Raw genomic sequence first — 27,890 nt, forward strand, 5'->3', positions numbered from 1 at the left:
ATATTTTTACATCGGACATACAGTGTTGCCTATATCTATGTGTCAATATGTGTTAATATATAGGACATGTACACAACACACATAAAATTGTTTTGAGATGTCTGGCATTGCTGCATCCGTTTCCTCCTTTGTCAGTGACGAATCTGATCCACCTTTATTTGATAATGGTGAAGTACTTGGAAGAAGTGAGTTTATATCACTAAGCGATGAAGAAATACCGCTTACATCACCTACAGATCCGGGCGATAAAGTGGCCGACTTCAAAAATCAAAAGGTAAGAGTGTTAAAATTTTTAATGGACTTTGGCTGCATAAGGTTATAATAACGTCTGATAGGTCAATGCCAAAAATTTCAAATACATCCGATTTCATCGAAATTGGTTTCAAATCACAATTGTGGTGCAATTTGTAATGTAAAAGGGGACATGACATTAAAAATTGCACCAAAATTGTAATTTCAAACCAATTTCGATGAAATCGGATCATTTTTAAAATTTGACATCTGTGTATATGGAAATTTTGGCATTTGACTTAACTAAGCACCGTACCGTGGAACAACTAGAGATGAGAAGAACAATTTGAGATACATTACAAAATGATTTTTGACTTTTGGCCCGATTGGTCCGATTTGAAAGTTGCAGAAAGTCCCAATGCCTTGTATTCATGGGCGAAGAAGTGAACCGGGTTACGTAGATGTGACACAGTCGGTTCAAAGTGATAAGATCTATCTACGGTATAAATTAAAGATTAAATATCAAACTGGTCATCTGGACTTACTATTTTTGAAGTTGGCTACAGTATCACGTCTCATCCGAGACGCATCGTCAGGCCTAATGGGCTGACGCTGAAGTATTGATATTTAATCTTTAATTTATCTATCTACCTGGATGATTCAGAATATTCACAAATATATCTACGGTATACTACTAAAATAATAGCCGTTGTGTGTCTATCTGTCCGACTATGCGTTTCGCCGCGCTTCGACGCATCGTTCCGATATTGCAGACATATGCGTACCGGGCGGGTGCTGTTTACCGGGTAGTTTAGAAGGTCATCAGAGGTCAAGGTCAAAGGTCAAAATTTCAAACTTTGTCCGATCGGGCCCAAACTTGGTGGGTGGGATCCTTGATACGAGGGGAATATATGCCCAAAATAAAATTGAGGTCGACCGAGGTCAAAGGTCATTACGGAGGGGAGTCAAATTTCAAACTTTGTCCGATCGGGCTCAAACTAGGTGGGTGGGATCCTTGATACGAGGGGAATATATGCCCGGAATAACATTGATGTCAGCCGAGGTCAAAGGTCATTACGGAGGGGTCAAATTTCAAACTTTGTCCGAACGGGCTCAAACTTGGTGGGTGGAATCCTTCGTATGAGGGGAGCATGAAAAACATTATATGGAAGTCATCCGAGGTCAAAGGTCAAAGATTTCAAACTTTGTCCTATCTGGCTCAAACATAAGGCATGCAGTTTGTCTCGACATTTGAAAGGGGCGTCAATTCATGTTTGGATACGCCCCTATTATAATTAGGTAATACACACACACATTCCCTATGTATATACATGTACCACATGTAGTAAATCTGTCTGCTGTATCTGTATTGTGCCTTTCTTAAGCAAATAGTTAAACACGATTTCATCAAACATTATAACAATAGACCCATTCCATGTCAACTCCAGGGATGTGCACCGCAGCACCTCTTCAATTTTTTTCTTTTTCTGTGTGGTGGTAGATATTAATGAGAAAGTAAAATCCCGACAATTTGAGCTTCGTACTCTATTTCGTTTTCCCGTGGCATCAATTTGAAATTTAGGGGTTTCAGCATAAAAAATGTGTCGTAACGCGAAAGACAACGTTTGGAGGTCCATAAATGTATAAAGGGAACCCTTTACAACTTTGAAAAGTATGTATCCTGGGAAACTTATTTGTGTAGAATTCAAATCTGGCATCAGAAAACTTGTAACTCCTTTACTTTAAAAGATATAGGGCCCTCAAAATGCAACTTCGTCCATCCAAGACCAACTTTGGGGGGGTCAGAACTCCAAAAGTAAAAATAATTTTACTGTCCATTTTTTTGCTAGTCAGAGCCCTTTGGTAGGACATTACTCTTATCCAATATTGAGCCTATTAGAATACTTTTAGCTGAGATATTTCCCATGCAAAACCACAATTGTACATTTTTTGTACATTTTGGCCCCCCTGAAAACCAATGTCAGACAATTTGATCCACCATCAACTTCAGGTATGTTGAAAATATGTCCTTGGGCAACATTTCTGAGAGATATTGGCTTGGGGTCTCGATGGATTCAACACATTAGTTAGGTTAGCCTACTCCATAGAGTTGTACACATTTTTGATTTCGCATGTATAATGACTTATGTACAAGTCTATGGAGAATGCAAACCTAACTAATGTGTTGAAGCCATCTAGGTGATTATTTGCATTGGATGTATTGAATACGCTGACGAAGTTGTGTAATAATCGGATTAATGCTATAACACTAGTAGGTGAATACAAGTTTTGAATCTATCGCGTTGCAAAGCCCCATTCAGTGATCCCAGCGAAAGTGAAAACAAAATCAAATTGTTACTTTTATAAAAAAAATTAATGAAAAAAATTGGCAAAAACCCAAGAAAACGGCAGTATCGACGATTAGTTGAAGCCCCATTTAAATACATGTCGCTAATTTATATATACTGTCGGTATATAAATTACAGATTCACGTAAATGCATTATTTTTGTCCATAATGTTAATGGTACAGTGCAACTCGGCGTGAATTGAAAGACCATGTCACTCGCCACAAAAGAATGTCAAAGGTCATAAAACACCAATTTGGTGTCTTCTGCTATCTAAAGGCCTATGGCTGATTTTGTACCTTTCGTCATTGTCATAGATGTGCTAACATAGCTTGCTATTGCAGTGGTTCATCCGAAAGCCGTGTGTCTAAGACAAAATTACGTGAGTCTGTAATTTATATACCGGTACTGACAGTATATAAATTAGCTACATGTATTTGAATTGGGCTTCAACTTCATAGTACAGTAACTGAGCTCAAAAAGAAACTTATAATTTTGTACAACTTGTGAATCACAAGGTCATATCTTAAAATGCTGTCAATCAAAATGAACCAAAATTACACACCGGATTACCTTAATAATCTACTCAAAACACATGTCAGTAACCAAGCAGTTGTCCAACTGACACAACAGCAAAATGCACTGTCATGGAACAGCTTCCTGGACTTCCTTCAACTTTCACAGCCCAACATTTGGCACCCAGGACAAAAAATCTGTGAGAATGCACACAAGATCCTTGCACAGATGATAAAACGGTGCTGCTTTCTGCTTTTCAAACACTTTTTTCATGAAACAGGGCTGGGCTGTGAATGTGGTCCAGGAAGCTGTCCCATGTCAGTGCATGTTGCTGTTGTGTCAGTTGGATAACTGCTTGGTTACTGACATGTGTTAAGAGTCGAGTATTGAAGTAAATCTGTGTGTAATTTTGGTTCAATTTGATGGACAGGATTTCAAGATATGACCTTGTGAAAAATTATAAGTTTCTTTTTGAGGCCAGTTTAGTCTAGTTGCCGGCGTCAGGTAGCTCGAGATACTCTAGCTAAAATACAGGTTTACATTTACTATCTTACATTTTCTTGCTGTATTTCAGCTAGAGCGCCAAACGACAAGCTTCCGGTTTTTTTTTTAGAACACTACTGTTACGTAAGATGAAGTGCGGTAACTGTGAGCGTGTTTATAGTGAATATACCGCATTTTGAGTATGCCGTATACGATAATCCTTGTATATGTACCGATACCCTTGCTGTTTATAGTGAGACACAGTTACCGCACAAATACCAACTAACATTATCGTACATTTGCAATGACCCCGAGGTCACACGGGGAATGTGTAAATATTGTGGCGCGATCTATAAACAACCCATTCAACAATATGATCATGGCGGTGAACATGTAGCTTCTGTTTTGATAACTCTTGGGGGTGAGAATCGTTCCGAATGTCCTGCGCGCATCCTACGCATCATGAAGAAGCTCCTACTTCCGGTAATACCGCACACAATTTATACTGGTGTGTTTATAGTGCAAATATCTCGCGACAATATCCTTCGGTTGAGAAGGATCATCGATGTACCGTACATACATATACTGCTAGTGTTTATACTGGGATAATTTCTGACCGGATAGAAATTATACCGCAATGTACCGCACATCTGCTCCCACTATAAACACGCTCTGTGTCCCACTATAAACAGCAAGGGTATCGGTACATATACAAGGATTATCGTGTACGGTATACTCAAAATGCGGTATATTCACTATATAAACACGCTCATTGCTGGCATCACTTCAATTCATCCCCAACTGAACGAGGTTCAGGAATGTCCTCTCATTGTTAATTGTTGGTTAACCCACCACTTGAGAATAAAGGACTATGAATAGGTGCAACAGGATTACCTACGGGATTATCTCAAGGATATAATTCTGTTCTCCCTCCTTTTCTTACATCTTCTCTGATATGTGCTAGTGTCATTGGTTATTGAGCGTGTTTATAGTGAATATACCGCATTTTTAGTATACCGTACACGATAATCCTTGTATATGTACCGATACTCTTGCTTTTTATAGTGGGACACAGTTACCGCACAAATTATATACCAACTAACATTATCGTACATTTGCAATGACCCCGAGGTCACACGGGGAATGTGTAAATATTGTGGCGCGAGCTATAAACAGCTCATTCAACAATATGATCATGGCGGTGAACATGTAGCTTCTGTTTTGATAACTCTTGGGGTGAGAATCGTTCCGAATGTCCTGCGCGCATCCTACGCATCATGAAGAAGCTCCTACTTCCGGTAATACCGCACACAATTTATACTGGTGTGTTTATAGTGGGAATATCTCGCCACAATATCCTTCGGTTGAGAAGGATATCGATGTACCGTACATACATATACTGCTACTGTCTGTTCAATTAGCTTAGATTCCTGTATTGTTAAGATATTTGAAAAAATAAAAAATTGTGGTCAAAGTCATCAAAGAAAAGTGTTAGCACAGCCTTAGACCCAACGTGATCTATACTTTTCAAATTCCAAAGTTCAATTTGAAACCCCATTTCTTTTCAATTTTGGTCTTTTCCCGCGATATTTTTATAACAAGCCGAAGAACGTCAGGTACCATAAACTTTTTTGAATCAATCCATTTAGTGCAATGGGGATGATTGTCATAATAATTAGATGCGCTGAGATTCGACCATCCGCATCAGGAAGTATTGTCCAGTAAAATAGCTATAGGCCTATTTGCCAGTATTTCGTGTTGAAACATTACGTTATTATAAAAATATGAAGATGAACTAAGGTTTTCAGAATTTATTTATTTATTTATTTATTTATTTATTTATTTATTTATTTATTTATTTATTTATTTATTTATTTATTTATTTATTTATTTATTTTATTATAGAACTACACATATATTTTCAATTTGTTCTTTGTTATTGGAAACAAAAGAAATTTTGTACAAGAAAATATTATTTAAAACAATGACTTAGGTTACAGAAAACAATTCTTGTAAAGTCACTTTAATATCTGAAAATGTAAAGCGAATGCTGAAATTCTTGGGAAAGAATCAAGCCTGGAAAGAATGATGGTATTAAGCAAAACTTAATTTGGCATTGTATCGATGAAACCAGTTGAAATAAGAACGAAATGAATAATTTTAATGTCATTGTTTAGGAAAAAAATAATGCTCGGAATAATGGTATGCATAAACGCAATCGCGCATGGAGCTTCAACTATTTTCTTGCAAAAACCGGTGGACCATCATCACCTATAGACCCTATTCAATAACCGGAACGGTATAACAATTGAAATGACAGGACAGATTGGTGGACAGATTTTTTGTTGTTGCTAAATTGGATAGGGTCTATGCCCTAAGTTGAGAATGGACCGTCCCACTCGATTTGTGAAAAGGTCGCGAACCCTTTTGGTGGACCCAAGAAACTGTCTAAAATGAGGCAAAATTGAAAAGAAATGGGGGTTTAAATTGAACTTTGGAATTTGAAAAGTGTAAATCACGTTGGGTCTAAGGCTGTGCTAACACTTTTCTTTGATGACTTTGACCACAATGTTTGATTTTTTCAAATATCTTAAAAATACAAGAATCTAAGCTAATTGAACAGACAGATAGTGGGCAAGTATCCGGATAATCTCTAACCGGGTAGAAATTGTACCGCAATGTACCGCACATCTGCTCCCACTATAAACACGCTCATTGTTAAAGGCAATAAGGTGTGTAATTGCAATATTTCCTCTGAATAGGAAAGACTCTCTACACAGGAGGGTGAAAGTGCATAGGAACAATGCCGGAAACTACGTCACGCTATTGTTCGACTAAGGCTACATCATTTTTAACGCATGCGTGTTCGTCAATACAGCTTTAGTCTCCTCCACCTTCGCAACACGGTAGCTGGTCAGACAATTTAATTCTATCAAGCATATAATACCTGAACAATCACCGTCATTTGATTGATTTACTACAGAATATATTGTATACACAAAATATAATTTTAAAATTGTAAACCTGTTAACTTATATACTTGTGTACTAAAGTATAAGGACACGTGAATAAAATCATGAAGAAGACAAAATGGCCGCTAATCCGCCTATTGTCTAGACTTAGGCTACATCTTCCGGTTTGTTACGTAATACTAGGATGCCCATCCCTTTGTATCGATCCCTGCTCTACATCGAATTATGGATGCTGGTGGTTCGCAATACTGTTATTTAAGAGAAGGTATCTTCCAAATCCAAATCGAAATGTGCCATTTGTTTTTCATTAAAAAAATTTATAAACGTACCAATTTGATTTTTTTTTTTCACTTTCGCTGGGATCACTGAATGGGACTTTGTAGCGCGAATTATTCCAAACTTGTTTTTACCTACTGTTATATAGTATTAATCCGATTATTACATAACTTTGCCAGCGTATTCAAGACATAGGTTATGTAAGGGATAAGGGTGTAGAGGCCCTGCATGCTTTTATCGATTGACTCCGCAAACAAAGGATTTGAACCAGTGTCCTTCACCGTAATCACGACGCAGTAGCCTACATTCCATTCAATCAAATGTTGTCACTCCCTCATTTCAAATATATAGTTTTGGTTTCTCTATTGTTCAGAAACCAAAAATCAAGGGATTAAAATGTGGAGATGAACTGGTATGCAATCATAACACTATTGTGCTGGGAGGACACAAGAGGGTATATATAATCAAAAGTATAATGGCCTATAACCATACGTATATAATAGCCTATTGTGCTAACATTTTCATTATCGATATCTATCAACGCGGACGACTTTTGATGCTCTCTGCCGTATGTGGCACACTTCCATGACACCATAAAATTACACCCTAGTTCCGAGATTCGTTTGATAAGTTATGCATAGACATCATGTGCATATATTGAGGGGTGGGGGTGGGGTGTTTTGTTTATTTGTCTGAAATATAAACGATGCATGATGATGTAGATGATTTGATTATGAATTAGATTATTCCCGGAAAGCACAACCCATACCTCTTACCTATGTTCCCTCCGCCACCTATATATAACCTCCTCCCTTCCCCCTCCCCACACTCGATATCGACTCTTCCCTATTATTCCACTCCACTCTTGAGTCCCCCTCTCCCCCTCCTTCCCTTCCCACTTCCAATGCTCTCTCCCCCCTGTTTCTCTTTCTCCCTTACCCTTACCCCCTCCCCCTCACACACACATACCCTCTTTTCCTGGCGATCTCTTCTATCTCTCTCTCTATTCTCCAATAAATAAATTGAATAAAAGTTAGTTTAAACCAGCTTTCTATGATATTGATCTTCCGTCATGCGACATGCACATAAATAGAGTTGTGTATAATAGTGTTTATAACACTGAAGTCATAATCTGTCAAGTGCCTATTGTAATGTCTGTGGAAATATTTCGATGGTCTATATATTTTCACAGTGAAATCAGCTTAGGCTAATTCGTAGTCTCAAGTCAATGCTTTCAAACTAAATCAATGCTTTCAAATGTAGACTGCTTTGTTCGACTTCTCTGCTCGTGAATATTGCACTGCGAAATTTAAACATTTCTTTTGTATACTTAGAGTAGGTAACTTCAAATCAAATAACTTTACGATCCACACCACTTATAAGAAACTGAAACCAAATGTTCGGTTTTAAACAAAAGGTAGAAACAATGAGTTCGATATCTTATGATTCAAGTGGTTAGGCAGGACAATAGGAAACCACGTGACCAAAACCAAAACCAAAACTAAAACTATATATTTGAAATGAGGCAGTGTGCGAGACGAACGATGTATAAATCTGGCGGTCACATCATCACTTATCATGCTTATTGTAAAAAAGTTTGTCCAATGCATATACTGTGTGTATTGTTCCCGGGTATTGTCAATGCAGTCAAGCAAACAGGTATTATATTTTGAAAAGGCCGCTATAGTATATTCACAGGAGTGTCTTGAATGGCCAATCATATGGGACATAATCAAATTGAATACCTGAGTGGAAGAAGGACCCAACTCCAATTTTTTACAAAAATGAGTTAGACCCAGCATTTTATTGCCAGCAGACTGTTCTTCCTTGTATGTGAAAGATGAGCCAAAATCCACTCTCTAAAATAGTCTTCCACATACACTTAATCATGGTTTTCATGGAAGAAAGGCCCAACTCCATGGAGTTGGGCCCTTCTTCTACTAATATTGGGTTGAAGTGGAATTTTGTTCATCCATGAAATCTGCTTTTCATTACAATAAACTTTTTTGCTAACATATTACATGCTTCTACTTGTGCAATTAATGAATAATTACCAAATTTCTGTAGCTATTTATAACACATCTGCTTGCAGAACTGGCACTTGCAGTATATTAGTAGAAGAAGGGCCCAACTCCAGCTCGTATTAAGACCTGTACCGTTTCCATGGAAACATCATATATAATTTCGAATGTATGTAATATTGTATCATCATTTATTAAAGGTCCCCTGAAGATGAAAACATTCTGTCTATAAAACTTTTCCAAATATTAAGTTTTTTCTTAATATCTCAAAAACAGTTTTGATGGAGTTGGGCCCTCTTCCACTCAGGTATTCAATTGAATATATGAATACAAAAGCCACCTAAGTCCATACTTTGGCCAAATTGAGTTAAGCATGGGAAATTGTTGCTATACATAGGCCTGTTATATGCATGAAAGAACAACTCAAATTCATCCTCTGTGTCTATTGGGCATGTGAAAAATAGCATGTATGAAAGAATCACCCAATTCCATGATTTGAGTCTTGTAACACATTGATTGAAATCCAGTATGTATAAAAGTCCACTTGTAACACATTCATTGCTGGAGAATGACTTTTGAACAAAAAATGGGTTTAATAAAGGAAAGTGTGTGGTTTATATTACATGGCAGAATGCTTATCAACATTATACATACCTGTGTGCTTTATTTTGTATTATCTTACTAGTGGTAATCTCATTCTAACATTGTTGTCTTTGTATATGATTCAAAAAACCACCTAAGTCCAAAATTTAAAATGAACCCCACGAAGTCCCTGAAATGCTAATCGTCATACCTAATACAGGTTAATCCACTCATTTGCACGTAAAACTTACCATATTGACCAGGTAAATCTAACTGAAGGAATTAAAATGATACACAGGTTTTTCTTTCAAAATAACTTCGCATGGACTTAGGTGGCTTTTGTATTCATGTATTCAATTGCAGTGACTGCTTCCTTTGTTACCACATGTCAGTCATCTTGTGATTATTGGACCATGTAAACCTGCAAAAAACGAGACAAAGTGAAGGCCCTATGCTTGGTGGGTGCAATCCTTGATATGAGGGGAATATATGTGCGAAACAAAATTGAGGTCAACGGAGGTCCAAACTGGCTAAAAGTAGGCCTATTCTTTATATCACGGGAGCATGAACAAAATAAAACCGAGGTCACTCAAGGGTCAAATGTTAGAGTATGCCCAATCGGGTTTAAACATGGTAAAAAGAATCATTCATATGTCAGGAACATGTCATAAAGTCAAAAAGGGTCATCAGGGGTCAAGCAGTATCTCTACCATGCACCTGGTGCCCTAATAGCTACAGGGCCATTACAACTGCAGGTGCACTAGTACTAATAAAAATAATAAGCGGTGTCTGTCTGTCCGGCTATGCGTTTCGCCACGCTTCGACGCATCGATGCGATATTTGGGACATGGGTAGGTGCCAAGAAAAGCATGCTGACCGTGTGGGTTTGAAGGTCATCGGAGGTCACGGTCAAAGGTCAAAATTTCAAACTTTGTCCGATCGGGCCCAAACTTGGTGGGTGGGATCCTTGATACGAGGGGAATATATGCCCGAAATAAACTCGAGGTCAAAGGTAATTACGGAGGGGTCAAATTTCAAACTTTGTCCGATTGGGCTCAAACTTGGTGGGTGGAATCCTTCGTATGAGGGGAGCATGAAAAACATTATATGGAGGTCATCCGTGGTCAAAGGTCAAAGGTCATGGATTTCAAACTCTGTCCTATCGGGCTCAAACTTGGTGGGTGGAATCCTTGATATGAGGGGAATATATGTGCAAAACAAAATTGATGTCAACTGAGGTCAAAGGTCATCTAGGGGCTAAATTTAAACTTTGCCCTATTGGGCTTCAACTTGGTGGGTGGAATCCTTCGTATGAGGGGAGCATGAAAAAAATTATATCGAGGTCAGCCGAGGTCAAGGGTCATCTGGGGTAAACATTTTAAACTTCGCCCAATGTTTTACGTGAATAATGATCACTGATTATTTGTTATTGAATATCACATGTTTTGATCCCCTTCAAATGCATGAAACAAAAAGAAAAATCCAATGAGAGCTGAACAGAATTCCTTCAATAATTTTGAACACGAGGTAAAAAGATTTTGCTGCAACTTTCAAATCTTGAGTTACTTTAATTAAATGTAAGCTGCGACATCAATATTGGGACCATTGCAACAAATGAGGTGTCATGTGCGCAGAAATAAATTCTCCTTCGACTGCATCCCACAAATAATTTAGCATACGATTAACCGTTTAGGAATGATGACCGTTATTTAAGGGGGGTAATTATTAGCCAAATAACACTGACCCCAACACACAGCGTACTATACTATCATCAAGATAATAAAAAGGCATCAAAAATCACGCCTCAACAATACTCAAGTTCGGTTGGCAAGACTCCCAAATGTGACAAACAGTTTCGGGCGTAATAATAGGCCCACACTTATTATTGTCATTTTATTTTCTGCTCGTTTCAGGGACTAAATGATTGGCAGACAGGATTCCTCTTATTTGGTGCTACCGTTGGTACCGGGATTTTTGTTTTACCCCCTTGCTTTGCTAAAGCAGGTAGGTCTTTACTATGGAAGTCAGCGGCAGAACACTGTCGAGCCTGCGGCCTTTACGTTTTAGCATTGTGGTCCTGGGCTATCAGTTGCGGACGAAATTACATATTTGTTACTTAAAGCCATAATGTGTGATTTGCTTCACAGCGACGCCCTCAATTTTACTCGGATTTCTACTTTTGCATAATTATAATGCCCAGTGGTATACTTAAATACCACGTAAAAGACTGCTTTAATAACAGTCAAATTTAAATTTTTGTATTAAAACCGGGTCGATCCGGTTTTATTCAGAGTTCAACGATCGAGTACTTGCTAACATGTACCGTGGATGTCAGCTTGTATGTACACACGTCGAGCGCGATGCTCCGTGCAGTTACATGTAATACGATCGGCGAGCGTAATACACGCATTGTAGGCGTTGGAATGAATCGTAATTTTCTTCGTTATACCTCATTTGATTGGTTCGAAATTAAAAGGGGATAATGTGATCAGTGAAAACAAACATTTAAATAAGAATCTATTCTTTATGCAAATCACACATTATTGCTTTAATATCACCTTTGCTTCTTATCTAGCCTTGGTTCGAGGCGCCAGGCTGTGTTTCTCGCCTCGCTCTCTTCTTTAAAAACAATTTAGTTCCACATGGTCTATAAATTGCTCTACTATTGCAATTTTTGCCCCCTATACGATCCTATGGGGTAATTTGTGGGTCAGTTTGAGGTTCACGGTCTCAACTCAAAATACTGCTTGGCAGAAAATAAGCTGGTTGCAAACTTTTACACAAACTTGACGGCTGGGGTGTGATTTTTCCAAAATAGAACCAGTCTACATGTAGTACCCTGTACTATATAACCAAAGGCAATCTGCTCCGCAGGTAGCAAAGTTAGGCCCTGTATCCATAGGCTGTTCCCTTGTGGCGACGGTGCCCTTGTTCCGTGTTCACTTGTTCCCATGTGACCTGCCACACAGACAACGAACCTTTGTTTTGCTTATAGGGGCTGTGCAATAATTATGAGCCCTGGGGAGGGTAAAATTGGGGGGCAAGAAATTTTGGCGAGCCGAAAGGGGGGGGGCAAGCAATTTTGGCAAGCCGAGAGGGGGGGCAAGCAATTTTGGCACGCATTCACGGGGCGCCTTTTTAATAAAACGCTCTAAAAAGGCTTCGCAACATACATCTAGACCATTTATGGTTTGGAATTTGGGATCCCAAAAATTTGGCATGTTCAAGGGGGGGCAAAGAATTTTTGGCGGGCCGAGGGGGGGGGCAAGCGTTTTGGCAGGCCGAGAGGGGGGTCAAGCGATTTTTGGCGAGCCGTTCGGAAATTTTACCGAGGGGGGGGGGGGGCTCATAATTATTGCACAGCCCCTTAGTGGCCGAAAGGTTGGTTGTCTGTATGGCAGGTCACATGGGAACAAGTGAACACGGAACAAGGGCACACGCCACAAGGGAACAGCCTATGGATACAGGGCCTTAGGCCTCGTAATAGGCTGTTCCCTTGTTTTCCCATGTGACCTGCCACACAGACAACGAACCTTTGTTTTGCTTAGTGGCCGCTACGGTTCGTTGTCTGTGTGGCAGGTCACATGGGAAAAAGTGATCACGGAACAAGGGCACACGTCACAAGGGAACAGCCTATGGATACGAGGCCTTACCCAGCATGCAGACCCCTCGCCTCAAGCCAATATTCATAAACACTTAGGAAAGTCTACTACGATCTATTCTACTAAGTCCCTGCTATCTACTGACCGAAATCTAAGTTTTTTTTACCGTTAGGCTTAATTATTTTGTGTAACTTTTTACTATAAAACAAATATTGCAAATTATCATTGAACGAGCATGTCTTTCAAACCAACAGGGTATGCGGCCTTCTTCTTATTCATCGTACTACTCTGTCAGAGCCATTACTGCGGGGTCCTTCTCGGCAGGTGTTGGGTGATGACCAAAGAGAGAAATCCCTTTTACAGAGAAAGTCATGTTAGATACCCATACGCAGCAATAGCTTATGAAGCATTCGGATATTGGATCAAGTAAGTGTGTTTTGTTTATACAGACGGTAACAAAAAAATTATACAATTGCAAGAGATCGTGGCAATAATATTATGTGCAGTGATTGTTCATGTAGTTCGGGCTCAAACGCTATCGTACAGACTAAAACGAGTTCGGCCACTTTTGACATTTTCGCGAAAATCAAGCTTGCATTGCGTAAAATCAGGGTCCCTGGTAAAATCGACTTTCGTGATTAGCAATTGCATTTTTGCTTTTCATTAAAAAAAATCAAAGGAGCCATGGCGTGAATGTGATATGCAGAAAATCAGTAATATCTTGGCTGCAGAAAAACTTTTGCTAATTTTGCACATCAAGTTAATACCGCGTAAATGAACTCACATGCTTATCGTCAAAGATCTCAGAACACAGGCAAATGTTTGTCAGGTTTGTTTTCTTTCACTTAATTGACATTAGTAAATAAATAGTATGATATTTTTATTATGATATTTTATTGTTGTTATTATTATTATATTTGATTTTAATCATTGCAGATGGCTGTATATCGTGATCATTACGGTATTCACAATTTCCAACATGGCGGCAATACTTTTGGTCGTCTCTGATTTATTCGTCACAGTCATGGAGCAACTGTTCTCAAATTTGGAGACAAGTTTTTGCTCAGTACCCCCTATTATGGCAGCCATAATCATGCCCTTTATGTTACTTGGAACGCCTAATGATTTCTGGTAAGATTTATAAATTTATTTTGATAAAAACCGTATGAGTTCCCATTGAACCGCATTACATAATACACTTTGATACATTTACATTAGTATTTAAGGTTAGCAACTATTTTAAACTGTTGTGATTTGGTAGTTCATAGCATCTTGCGAATGGAGTTTTGGCAAAAATTGCATTGATCATTTCATAGCGAGTGTGTAGAAGAATTCAAATATCACAGATATAGGCCTACTTTTGTACGTCCAGTGTGTGGTTCTTGAGTTATGTTGTAAAGAGGGCTGAAACAACAACACTTTTGTAAGCAAGTTTTCAAAGTACTTAGTATATGATTATTTTGTAGAATGAACTTTTGCAAACCATCAAAGTGTTATTTGTCAATAATAGGCCTATATTGATTTATATATTGAAAATATTTTGTTTTTGGCTGCTTCGACCAAATAATAGAGACATTGGGATTTCCAAACGTAGACATCGGACGTACGTTGATCTATTCAAAACCACTCTCCTGTATCGAAGCGAGGTCACGTATTTAGCTATTTTCGCCAGCCCATCGGGCTGGTACCTGTTTCTGGGATGGGGTCAGTTTGCTCAAGAGATTAATTTTTATTGGTATTGGAATGACTTTTTGTTAAAACTTTTTGTGGTTGAATTTTTTTTTAAATATTTTAATTCGATGTGTAAGGAAAAGTAAGTATGTTTTGCCGTTTCAACGAATGAAAACGAGTGAGTATTACCAAAGTTATGTTTGAATTAATATGACTTGAAAAGTTTTAGGTATAGGCCTAAAATGTAACAATAATAGTTAATATACAGCATCATATGGTCAGCAGAAGAAAAGTATGTCATTTCAGTGTCTTTGACCCGGGGTCCTTGACCACTGAACAGCGTGATATCATGTTGATAACAGATCTAAGAATCAAAATCTTCATCATATGGACCATATTGATGTCAAAGTAATTATCTATCCTATCCTGTGTCGTTTTATGGATAAAAATGACTCAAAATGCTATTGATGAAATAGTTGCTATCATGAACATCAGTTTTGCCTTTTCAACGGGAAAAATCCGATGCAAAATAAAGTTTTTAGGGCCTAGCTATAATATGGGCATAATTTATGCATGTAGGCCTATAGTATTGAACAATGTACCCATTTGACATGCACTTATAGATAAATAAATTGTCTTACTTTATTAATTTAATAACTTCTATGTTATAAATAAAATGACACATAACGTAAGTGAAGCTACTTTCTATCTTTTTTATTTGATTCATAAACTTACAGTCAAAACACACAAGAGTGAAGATTGCAGTGAGTAATCAGTCCTTTATAAATGTTCTTGCCACCATCTATCATATAGTAAACTATACATTGCGAATTAATATCAAATTATTTTAAAATAAAAAATGTACATGTAAGGTGAGTTTATATTATGTTATATGGCGAATTTAAGGAGTATTTCGTGATCCTAGCATCCTTTTTTATGACATTTTTCAGTAGATATCCACAAAAAAGCTTATTCTAAAATATTTCAGTTGATTCCGATTTTGCCTTTACGAGTTATGCATGGTTATGTGTACACAATGTGTTGCAATTTTGTTCTGGTATACCAGAACGAAATTCAAATTTCACGATTACTTTGCTAACGAATTAATCTGCAAGAAATATTTTGTACATAAACATTATGTAGCCAGAGGTTTCCAGTGATATAAAAATCTCAACTTTTTTGAGAAAAGTTAGGGGATGATGCTGTGGATCACGAAATGCCCTTTTAACTAAAACCTGCAGTCAGTGCAGTGTAGTATTTGTGACGTGGTATATCGAAAGCAGACACTTTTGGGCAGGATCGTAAATGGAGAAATAGCCAAAAATCTACCCGGGGTGATTTTTTCACGATTTGGGTTTATGATGTTATTAATGTTTAAAATATTGTCTGATCGTTTCAGACCGGAATATAACTGGCATGTTGTATTTTTGAGACATTTTTCAAGGTAATTCCTACTCTCAACATTGTCAATAATATTTTTAAAGGCAGCTTATCTATTATTAATATTAAAGGCCCATTCAGTGATTTGCTCATCCGGACGATCGTAAAAATCATCAAAATTTTGGTACCGTACCTTTGTTATTACATGGATGTGCTAAGTCTGCGAATGGTTCAGCCAAAAACCGTGTAGGCCTATTTAAGACAAAATAAGACATTTTACACGAATCTGTATTTTTAGATACTGACAGTATCTAAAATTAGCTACAAGTATTTGAATGGCGGGGCTTGAACTTCGTTAGTACTGCTGTTTTCTTCATTTTTTGCCAAATTTGGCATTTCAAAAATACCAAATGACAATTTGAATGACTTAGGCCTATCCTTCTCTTTTAAGCAATATATAAACAATTTTAATTTTTCTACTCTTGCACTGGGATCACTGAATGGGTCTTTAAGAAATGTGGCGTATCATGTCAAAAACAGACATCTTTTGGACAGCTTATAAATTTGAAGGCTTTCACATAAAGAGCTATTTTGCTCCACAACGCCGTTTTCCCCAATAAAATCGGACATTCCTAAGCGAAGAAATTGAGTTCGTAAGTTATGGTATTAAAAATTGGAAATTGAAATATCGTGGGTAAAAAGCTGAAAAGACAAATAAAACCAGAACAGAACAATTTAGAGAACAATAATGAATTAATAATAATGAACAATAATGAATTAAAAAGTTGACAGGAGATTAGGAGTTAATGTTTTCTGCAGTTTCAGTGTACATCTTCTCACCGTTGATGGTTTGGTGGACTGTCATGTAACATGGATGTAGTAAGCCGTGATCCTAAAAATGCCTTTCACATTGACCAAAACTAATTACAAAACCTCTTATACATTGAGGCTGGCTTTCCCTTTTAAAGGAATTTTTATTGAAGATATTCCACGTGCAAAATCGACGTAGATCATCGTTGAAGATGCACAAAATTTGTCCATTTCACAATATATTAAAGACAGTCAAAGATAATAAACATATGAAGGAAAGTCTAATTATTATTATGATCCTTTTTGTTGTAACAAATCATTATAATAAAGGTACAGCGATGTGTTAAAAATGGCCTAAATTTAAACGCAATATTCACACGCAGAGATTGCCCATTGAAATGTGTGTGACACTTTGCGTTAAAAAATTACATTGCGATATCCCATTTTGGATTCCAACGTAGAATAAAAACGCAGATGCTACGTGAAATATGCTGATTTTACCCCATGTCTAAGTCCACGCAACGCGCCCAATTTTCAGTACGAAAAAGTCTCATTTTGAAAGTAAAGTCATGATGTATGTATGTAGTGATCTTTAATCTACCAAAATATATGTTTTGGGGCAACTGTAATATTTGGGGAGCACGAAAAACAATTAGGTTTAATGAGCATGTAGGTCAAAATTTTAATCAAAATCAAAAGCGGTCTGTTTTGAATTTAAGCAAAGACTCAGCTCACTGTTGTTTTTCAATCACTATGCCCTCTATCGACCTAGGTTAGAAGCTGTTGAGATTTGATCAAATATTATAGTCTCTATTTCAGCTCATTTGTTCTCCTTCGTGACGAATCAGTGAGCACAATCCAGTCTGGAACCGAGACTAGCAATATTCAACACCGTATTAACGTACGCGAAAACGTACGTGCTACGTGCTGCGTTTGGAAAATCGCAATGTCTCTAATATATAGTTTACCCTTAAAGGGGCATTTCGTGATCCACAGCCTCATCCCCCATTTTTCTCCAAAAAAGTTGAGATTTTTATATCACTGGAAACCTCTGGCTACATAATGTTTATGTACAAAATATTTCTTGCAGATTAATTTGTTTTGCAAAGATATCGTGAAATGTGAATTTCGTTCTGGTGCACCAGAACGAAATTACAACGCATTGTCTATGGAGCAGTGTAATACATAATCATGCATAACTCGCAAACGCAAAATCGGAATCAACTGAAATTTTGGGAATAGGCTTTTTCGTGGATATGTACTGAAAAATGTCAGAGGATGATAGGATCACGAAACACTCCTTTAACATCTTTAATAGCATTTGATTAGGACATCGCATTCCTATTGTGTTTTCAGGTTAGGTGGTATATTGGGTACTCTTACCACCATTTTGGCCACCATTCTAGTATTCTGTCAAACAACCATTGATGTTCATCGGGGAGCAGGAAGTGGGCCTCCTTCAGGGAGAACAATGTCAACCACCGCCTTGTTCAGTTTTATCGGAACGTTCTTTTTCGCCGCCGAATCGCATAATATTTATCCTACAATTCAACACGATATGGCGAATCAGAAAAGGTTTTCACCTACGTTAGCTGCCAGTAACATAGGTAAGTTTAATGAAATTTTGTACACACATGTATAAACGGCTTCACAAAAATCTGCTTTTCAAACGTCTTTTTTGTGATGTGTCCCAGTTTCTGTTTTTCAAATACTTTCTTGAGGTCAGATTGAATCCACCTGCACCCAATGGCGCCGAGAGCCATTACGGGCCCGGGGGTAAAACGAACGTCAGGGCCCCATTTTTAACGGGCCCCCTGAGGTCTCTTTTCTTTGCTATTATGAGCTCATTAAGATATGTTTTTTACGGGCCCCTAGGACCCTGGGACAGGGGTAACGCACCCCTTAACCACCCCCTTGTCGGCGGCCCTGCCTGCACCAGTTCCTCGGGTGTTTTTTTGTTGTTGTTTTGTTTTGTTTTTTTGAAAGAGAACACACATTGAAAGCCTGCTAACATATTTTAAAAACATGAAACGATGAAATACTACTCATGATTTTTTTCCGGGGGTGGACACTTAACACAAATGACCATGCGGGTCAGGGGCTATTTTAACGTGCCTTCTAGCACGTTCGCGTTCGTGCAGTAAGAATAAAATTCCATGCAGTGAGAATTACAAATCCGTGCTTAAAATATTCCTATACTATTGAAGTTACATAAAACGTTTAAATATTGGGTTATATAGAGGGTATAAAAACGTATAAATTAAATGTCTTCAGGACCTTTATGATATTTAAATGTTGTAAAAAAGTTTTACCAAAAACCAAAACGCGTTTATACACGTTTTAAAAAAAGATTTGTGTTTGCTGGGTCCTCCTTGAAGCAAGAATGATCGAGTCAAAAAATTCTATGCAAAAAGGTTTAAATGAAAATCTACTTTATTTTCTGATGCCAGTTTATTGTAATTTTATGAAATTGTAGGCACCTGTGTGCATTTAATGCAATTTTGCAGCGTTTTTATCCGTTTTTGCATTCTGATTTCTGATTAACATTTTTTAATCGTTAACTTGGCATTAGTGAACCAGGTGCGTACTTTCATCGAGTTCTAGCTATAGGTTTAAAAAATGACAACAAGAATCGGGTCATAAGTATGCACTTTCAAAGATTATACATTTTATGTAGCTATTTAGTGATGGCAGCCTAAAGCTTAAATTTTAGAATGTAAATTGTGGTGTACCTCAAGGGTATACGCTCGGATCCCTATTATTTATGTCATACATAAACGATAATAAACACAAGGGTGTTCCAATTTATTCTCTCTGCTGATTACATAACAATATTATACTCACAAAAGAAAATCATTAGTATTTTTAAAATAAGAATTAAAGTAATTAAAGTTATGCATATTGAACCAGAACATCAAACATAATGGCAGACTGCATAATGGGGATCAATTTATTGATACCAAAGGAAACGGAATATAAACGTAACAAGATAAAAGGAAAGTTTTCCAGGGAATGGTTTAGACGCATTGATAAATCAGTACGGATGAGCCTCCCCACCACTTGGGTGATGGATTGCAAAACGAAATCGAGGCGACTGCCATTCCCTCATGTCAAAAAATGTATCAACAAATTTAGTGATTCTCACAAAAATTCAGAAACTGGAGGGGGAACACATCCCTCGAGCCCCTTTATTGTCACGTACACAGCTTGCTTGGGCAGGCAAGTAACTAACAAGCCAACGTGCAGTGTCTTTTCCCCCTAAAATAGCCCCTGGGGTATGCTCCCTCGGAAAGACCCATGTTTTTGGACGCTGCAGCTCCGTAAGACCCCTGATGTTACCAAAACAAGACCCTTGATTTTGATCATATTAGCTCTAATACTATACTAGACCCCTAAATAAGCCATTCTTCACATTTCGGGGTTTTCTTTTCATACTGCAGTTACTGTCCGTTTTCCTATACACAATACACAGTGCTCTTTCCCATTGACGCGTGACCTTTACAAATAGCCCTACGTTAACAGTATGGGGATATGACTAGTTAACGTCGCTGTGTGAAAAATAACCGGCCAATATTAAAAGTACTCTTCTAAAGTTCTAGAAAATATAGTTTTTAACATGTCCTAAATTTTAGCTAATTTAGATGTTTGGAAATATTCGTACTTTGGTGTTTTAGTTAATGTTATAGGTAATAGTACATTGCCTAGTTAACGTCGCTGTGTGAAAAATAACCGGCCAATATTAAAAGTACTCTTCTAAAATTCTAGACAATATAGTTTTGTAACATGTCCTAAATTTTTAGCTAATTTAGGTGTTTGGAGAGGGTCGTACTTTTGTGTTTTAGGAAGGACATGTAAACGACAGATAACACCAAAAATATGAAGAAATTATTTCCAAACCGTGTTAAGTCAAAAATCATTATGTTGCTCATTTTCAAGAATGCTGGTTTACAAAAAGCACGCCATTGTCTCATTTCGTGAACAAAGCCACACATAACATTGTTTCCTTTCGTTTCCTTTATAATCGGTTACCCAACTGAAGCTATGAATACCAGCTTTATTGCGATATCGCACATGAAAACAGTCACTTGTGCACAACCAGAGAAGATCCGATTTAATCAGTTGAGCTGTTTCAATGAGTGTTATCTTGGTTTAATAGCTTTTAATGGGGTTAAGTCCTGCAAAGGTCGAGATGAATTCTACTGTAGACATGACTGCATCATGTCAGGCGATTTTCAACCAAAAACTCAAGAAAGACCCTTGATTTTGACTGTTCGCAGCTCTGAAAGACCACTTTAACCGTATGGGGTACGCCGTCAACTCCCAAAGACCCTTGCACTACCTCAAAAGACAAAAATTGATGATGTTCCCCTGGGCATAGTCCATCTCTTGCTGCTTATACTAATCTCACATAATATCTTATTAATCTTAAAAACGCTACTTTGTTTACAGCCGTTGGTTTAACCTTCATCGTGATAACCATTCCGACTTACATCGTGTACGGTGATGCCATGACATCCTTGCAGGTAGAGAGTCTAATGCAAGTATTGCCTGATGGTCTCATACGTCTGTTGTGCAGCATGGCCATGATGCCACACTTCATCGTCGCTATTGTTGTATTCGCTAATCCATTGAACCAGCAAATGGAAGAGTTGTTGGATATCCCTATAGGTACGTAAAACAATGACAAGAATGAATGTGCATGGTATTATTTTCATAAGTTGAAACTCATTTTGTTGAAGCTAACAAGTGATCGACCAGATAACAAGTCCTTGCTGAAGCAAGCCCGCAATGATGCATATATTCCATTGCACTAATGATTTGTTTCATTATTTGTTTTATATTGAACATCTAAGTCGATCTTGTCATTTTGATTTAGCCGTGCAATAAAACATAAACGGAACATTACATAAGAAATGTGTGGGGTGCATATAACAAAAATGGCCTACCTGAACTTGAAATGCACGGCGGCACATAACAAAGTTTCACGGTAGTAACGTATTATATGCCGTAAAATAGTTTATTTATTTATTGAATGACATGTGACCTACAATCATCCAATCAAATGACAAGGATCTACATATGCAATACGTGTGTACATGTTTATAACATGTATTTTATTTAGTATAAAATTTTAGACACTAGTATAGAAAAGCTTTTTGTACCGGCCAAGAACTGGCCGGTACTTATTAATTGGCTCAAGTTTGTTGTTGTTTCTAACTTTCTATAGATAGTGTATGAACAAAACAGAAAATATTGTCAAAAAATGATCGAGTTGTCAAGGCAAATAGAAATACCAAAATTGGTGTGTGAAGACAACAGATGTTTTGTGTTGATTTTGCAATATTAAGGTAAAATCAGTATAATATTTTAGGAACTTTCTTTCTAAATTGAAAATTTGGCAAATTCGCTGGTCCTCTTACCATGCACATTGACCTTATTAGAGTATAAAGCTTCTTTTGGATAAGTTGATTAACTTCATATATTTTGGTATAATAATGATGACATAAATCAGAAAAATGTAGCTCTAGTGCAGATGTAACGAATTATGTTCCTACGTATATCACTAGTCTTTAACCATGCTAACAAAATTAATACAATATAGCTTTGGGTTTCAGTATGTGTAGGCCTATAATATATTTGTTGTTTATATAGTCCCAAAAAATTATTCTTGATATAGTGTTTAATATTCTGTGTGTTTAAATTTTCAAAACCAGATTGTTATGAATTAATCTATACTAAAAGATGCGAATGTTGTTTGCTTTTACAAATTTCATTTGTGCAATCACAATTATACTCATAGACAGTTTTGACGTAAGTATAGTGTGAAAGAAGAATACAAAACAGGGTGTAACATAAACTATTGGGAAAATCGCTAATGAATTAGCTTCCGAAATTCGTAAGGATGTAGAAGGGATCACATCACATTTGGTACCAAATGATCACATTTGGTGCCAAATATTTGGAATTTATTTCATCTTATTTCAAATGTATCTAACAACGTTAAGACTGATTTTGAGAGAATAGCAACAAATGGAATTTGGCTCAAAATACAACCATAATCTTTACACTTAAAAATTATTTTTACTGTATATTTATATTTTAAAACGAAATCTTATGTTACTCATTGTAATTCATCCTTTTGCCGGTACATCCCTTTTAAAGGGATTTTTATTGAGTTGTAATTACAAATAGACCTATGTGATCATGTTTTTTATGAAACCGTTGTCTTTCCGATATTAATACGCAACATCATTTTCCGATGTGTTTCTTTTCAGGATTTTGTTGGCAGCGATGTGTCATAAGGGGATCTCTTCTGTTCGGTGTAGTTTTCATAGCAGAAACCGTGCCTCATTTTGGTGTCCTCATTCCATTTGTTGGAGGAACTCTTTTATCACTGATGAGTCTTCTAGGCCCACCAGTATTTTATCTTAGATTATATCCAAAACAAGCCTTTAAATATACATGGGAATCCAGGTAAGTGCACTGTTAGTTTGCTGTAATACACTGAAAACGATCAAGAAAATATTAATGAAAATCTAACAAAAATAATACAAATAGAATTAACTTTTCTTCTCTGTGTTTAAAATGTTTGGCCCGAATACGGCACAATTCCTAGTACTATGATTAAGAATGACATTTACATTTATTTAATTGCTGGGAGGGAGGGTTGGATCCAATCATGTTAATGTACCCCTATCCGTGAAGTGCTGACGTTGACCTACCATGGGTTATTCCAGTTAAAATCCATACACCCTCTATGGAAGATATAACCTTAATCTTCCACGCATGGAGTGTGAATTTCAAATGGGCGACTCCATTCTCTGTGACTCCTCTCCCTGTCTTCCATGGAGGGTATATGGATTTCAATTGGAATAGCACAATCAAGGAGCTTTAAGGGTTGTGTTTAGCTATTTCAGGTGGGTAGGGGTAGAAAAAAGATTATTGCCATTTTGACCAAAACACGTGAGTATTTATGATTTGCCAAACAGAAACTAACAGAATAATACCTAAAAGTATCACTTTTTAATCATTTTGTCATAAATACGACTTTCCACCATTTACAATTATTTGTACCGGGGTGTGCCTGTTGTCAAGTCGATCAAGATTGTGATGTAACATTCCGTACAGAGGGTAATCAGTACGGCGTGACAGAGCCATTATCATTTAAATAAAAGTATGGCTTCTATAAGGTTACAATAAGGAACAAACCAAAAGATCGATGACGTCCAATAAACGTAACTAGTTTCGTTTCTCAGCCGACCCCCTCCCTAGCCTCCATGCCAGAAACGTAATAATGAAATGTTGGAAATTTTGACATAATAATAATAATGACACATTCTTCAGACCGATGTTTTTGTACAAACGTAATCGAGTATTTTACCCCTCCCCTTAAACGAAACTGGTTTCGTTTATAAGACGTTATCGATTTTTGGTTTGTTCCGTAAAACAGGTAATAGGTATGAATGGCCGTGTAATCGATCTAGAGAAACCTGTCTCGCTGTCATCTTAAGCTGCATGGGTGTCCCAGAAAGATCCATACCGGGAAAGTTGAATTTTGTAGGTAGCATTGTTATCAGTCGTATTGTTTTGAGTTCTAAATATTACATATATTTAGCTTTCTTGGTAATTTAAGATTTTAAAGATCGAATGTTTCTAAAATAAATTACAGAATATTGCGTACAATGGTGAAGTTTAAGTTTTGACAATACAATCTATTATGAAAATAATGAATAACCGTTCAGCACAAAGTTATTTGTAAAAAGTTTTGCAGCTAATTTTGTTATGATCTATCGATTACTAGCATGCATGGTATAAAGGATTTGTTAAGCTTGATTGACCTAATACTGCATGTGTCGTCTTTGGCGGCAGTTTCGAAAATAATGATTGCGGTGTATGAGTTTCATCATTTGAAATGCCGGCAGAGATTGATTTAGGGGCCTATTATAAAAATATTATTGAGGAGATTCGTCCTTGTGCCACAGCATGTATTTATGTCCCTATTGGCAAACACACAACTAGGAAAAGGTGAAGATTACATTTGCAGCAAGTTTTTCTTAAACAAGTTATACCCTCTATAAGAATTACATTTTTGGCGTAAAATTTATCGTAAAATGTTTTTTTTAAATTCAGCACAAATATCGGGACTAATATTGAAAACACATGAAAAAGGTCACTTAAATCAATATTAAGAATTATTCAGTGTTTCAAGCTCTACATTTGTGCCAAATTTGGTGTATCTCCTTTGACAACTGAATGATTTCTACACTATATTGCAAAGTAGGTCTACGTCTGGCCGATAGTGATAAATAAAAGCAGGTCAATGTCTGGTGCTTATGAAGCCTGTGCTGTAAGTTACACACGTGCAATTTTTGTCCAGTTTTAAGAATATCAATATCACGCCAAAACGAATCAAGTTTTTGAAATGAAAGTAACACAATAAGTAGGTGACATTTATGTCATTGTATTCCATGTACCGGTACTAAAATTAAATACACTGTTGATTAATTTTTCAAAAACGGTATAGATCATTCTGGAACACCCTGTATCTTAGAACTGTCCTTCAACACAGGTGGTAGTATACGGTTATATTGTTCCGATCCATTTATGACATAGCCATCCTCATTTTAATACATGATAATACAATAAAACATGAGATCGGTTTGAATGGTTGTGGAATCAAACTAGAGACCTGTTCCTTTGTCACCTTTATAGACCTGATAAATCAAGCGGAACGATTCTTGTCATATCGTTTTACAGAATTGGTCGTATTGCCAGCGCTGCAGTGTTAGTATTAACTTTGGGCTTCTTATGAATTGACTGTCAATATCTTATACTAGGTATACATTAAAACTCAAACGGGAGAAAGAATCGCGCATACGCATGTTAGAACATTTTCAACAATGTTTTAAAATTTTATATTACAATGTATTTACATTAACATTGTACCCTAAATAACATGGACATTTGGGTGATATGTTGATGTAGTTACGGGCCATATTTAGTGCCGATTTGTCCCAATTTGCTTTTGACTTGCCTGGCAACACTCCATAAAATATGGCTAGTCGTGTGAAGACAAAGTTGAAGACCTATAAGGAGTCATATTCGTTTTCAAATGGAATCATTATGAAGATCGTAAGTAAAAGTAATATAATAACATAGCGCTATTAGCTCGCCTATGAACCCTGATATTCGTTAGTTAACCGGATAAATAACTTCGGCAAAACTGACAAACTTGTACCAAAATTGGCGTTAACTCGTTACTGTCGAAAATGTACAAAATATGGCTTCCGTGAATCTGAAAATATTGATATTTCAAAATTGGTTAATTGTATTACCATAAATCGAACACGGACATGCAGGATGGTATCTCCAGAAGTCTTTTTGCCTAAAAAAATGGAATTTTGTTGAAATTAGAGTAACAAAATAACATGCGCCAGACAGTGGTCGACGAGACTGTAAAATCAGGTAGAAGTTTGTGTGTTGACGAGCTTCGAACATGCCTTCGTCGCATTCCGAAGTCACAAATATCTATCATAATTCTTATTTTAAGGTCCTGTAAATACCTCAGCAGAAAGATAGGGTCATCGTCCAACACGGACTACTCGAAAACAGTTCGCGTATAAAAAAGTGCGTGGGCTGTTTTGCATCGTTATATGTACAGGCATATTTGAAGAATTTCCTATAAGCTAATAATATTAAGGATGCTGAAATATTAATCTAAAGACTTCATTCTTTCATGTGCACCATAAATTTTGCACCTGAGATACATATTGCTAGGCAAAAATTCACAGCAAACATGGCAGATTTCTCCCATTTCGGAGCTATTTGAGACAAAATGGCCCCATCCCTTAAATCAACTTTTCTCTCGATCTTGGCATCCACTGATTTAAAAAATCACCAAAACAAAAGCAGACATTGCGCATAGATTTAAAGAAGCCCGCCATGTTTTTGCCAGTGATTATTAAAATAACCCCAAGATATGACTTGTTTTCCTGTTAAATACAACACTCCGTGAGATGAGCAGTATTAAGGGGTCACCCACATTTGCAGTTTCTTGTGAGACCTGATAGCGCATCACATACACCAAATTTGCATCCTGAATACCAGTATAAATGTCCTTCTGATATCAAATATTTTTGTTTTTTTTATTCACGATATAGTACAAAATTTTTCGGCAAATTATTAAAATTTACATTTTTGAATTTTTGACATTTAACAGTCCTCAAAATAAACTTTATAAATCTAATGATATGTACTTTAAGTGTATGTAGCTGGGAGGAAAGCCAACCATCTTTGATCTTTCGTATTGAAGATATACACAAAGTTTCTCTACAGACCTAAAAATAGCCGCTATTCCAGTCGAAACCCATACACCCCATGGAAGGCATGACCTTAATCTCCCACACAGGGGGGGTGCAGACTTCAAAAGAAGTCACCCATTCAGGTAACCCCATTTGAAATTGTGTCTGATGTGCTCTCATAAAAATACTGTACAAAGGTGGTGACCAAGCTTTTAAAATGTACATTTTCAGATTTGAAATTAAACCATGTATGAAATATTAATAACGTTGTCTTCTATTATCCTTCAGATCCGTTCCAAGAAGGGAGAGGTTTATATGTTACTTCCTGATTGGTATCACACCACTCTTTATATTTACCATAATTTACACTGGAATTGCTGCAATTGTAAGGGATGAATCCGTCTTTACTGTGCCATGCTATGTCAATGCATCACAAGCTCATATATAGCCTTCAACAAGAAATTCACTCTCCTCAAATCTTAATTTCAATCAAAATTCATGCTGATAATGGTAATGATATAAATCTTCAATAAGTTCAATATTATTATTAATTGTGGTCACTATTTAGTCTTTACTTGAAAACAACAATGCTACTCGTAAATTGACAAATATCAATAACTTAATACATGGCAGTTGAATGCTGCAAATACATCATAAATAATCCAGAACCATTCTGTGAAAACACATTTTGTTATATCA

At 36.9% G+C, this 27,890-nt stretch overlaps 1 protein-coding gene across 1 annotated transcript; it reads left to right on the plus strand.

Moving 5' to 3' along the window:
- On the plus strand, positions 1-27,890 carry LOC140163700 (uncharacterized). The gene is made up of 8 exons (XM_072187016.1): positions 1-274; positions 11,341-11,431; positions 13,284-13,455; positions 13,966-14,160; positions 18,247-18,497; positions 21,340-21,558; positions 23,166-23,364; positions 27,480-27,890. Exons 1-8 carry the CDS (start codon positions 98-100, stop codon positions 27,637-27,639), a joined length of 1,464 nt encoding a protein of 487 aa, XP_072043117.1. The 5' UTR covers positions 1-97; the 3' UTR covers positions 27,640-27,890.

Source organism: Amphiura filiformis, chromosome 11, assembly GCF_039555335.1.
Source record: "Amphiura filiformis chromosome 11, Afil_fr2py, whole genome shotgun sequence".
Classification (NCBI taxonomy): domain Eukaryota; kingdom Metazoa; phylum Echinodermata; class Ophiuroidea; order Amphilepidida; family Amphiuridae; genus Amphiura; species Amphiura filiformis.

Excerpts from the sequence above, each read along its gene's own strand:
- LOC140163700 (XM_072187016.1), top strand. The coding sequence starts at position 98 with ATGTCTGGCATTGCTGCATCCGTTTCCTCCTTTGTCAGTGACGAATCT. Across the intron at positions 18,498-21,339 it reads GTTAGCTGCCAGTAACATAG|CCGTTGGTTTAACCTTCATC; the intron begins GTAAGTTTAATG and ends CTTTGTTTACAG. Across the intron at positions 21,559-23,165 it reads GTTGTTGGATATCCCTATAG|GATTTTGTTGGCAGCGATGT; the intron begins GTACGTAAAACA and ends GTTTCTTTTCAG.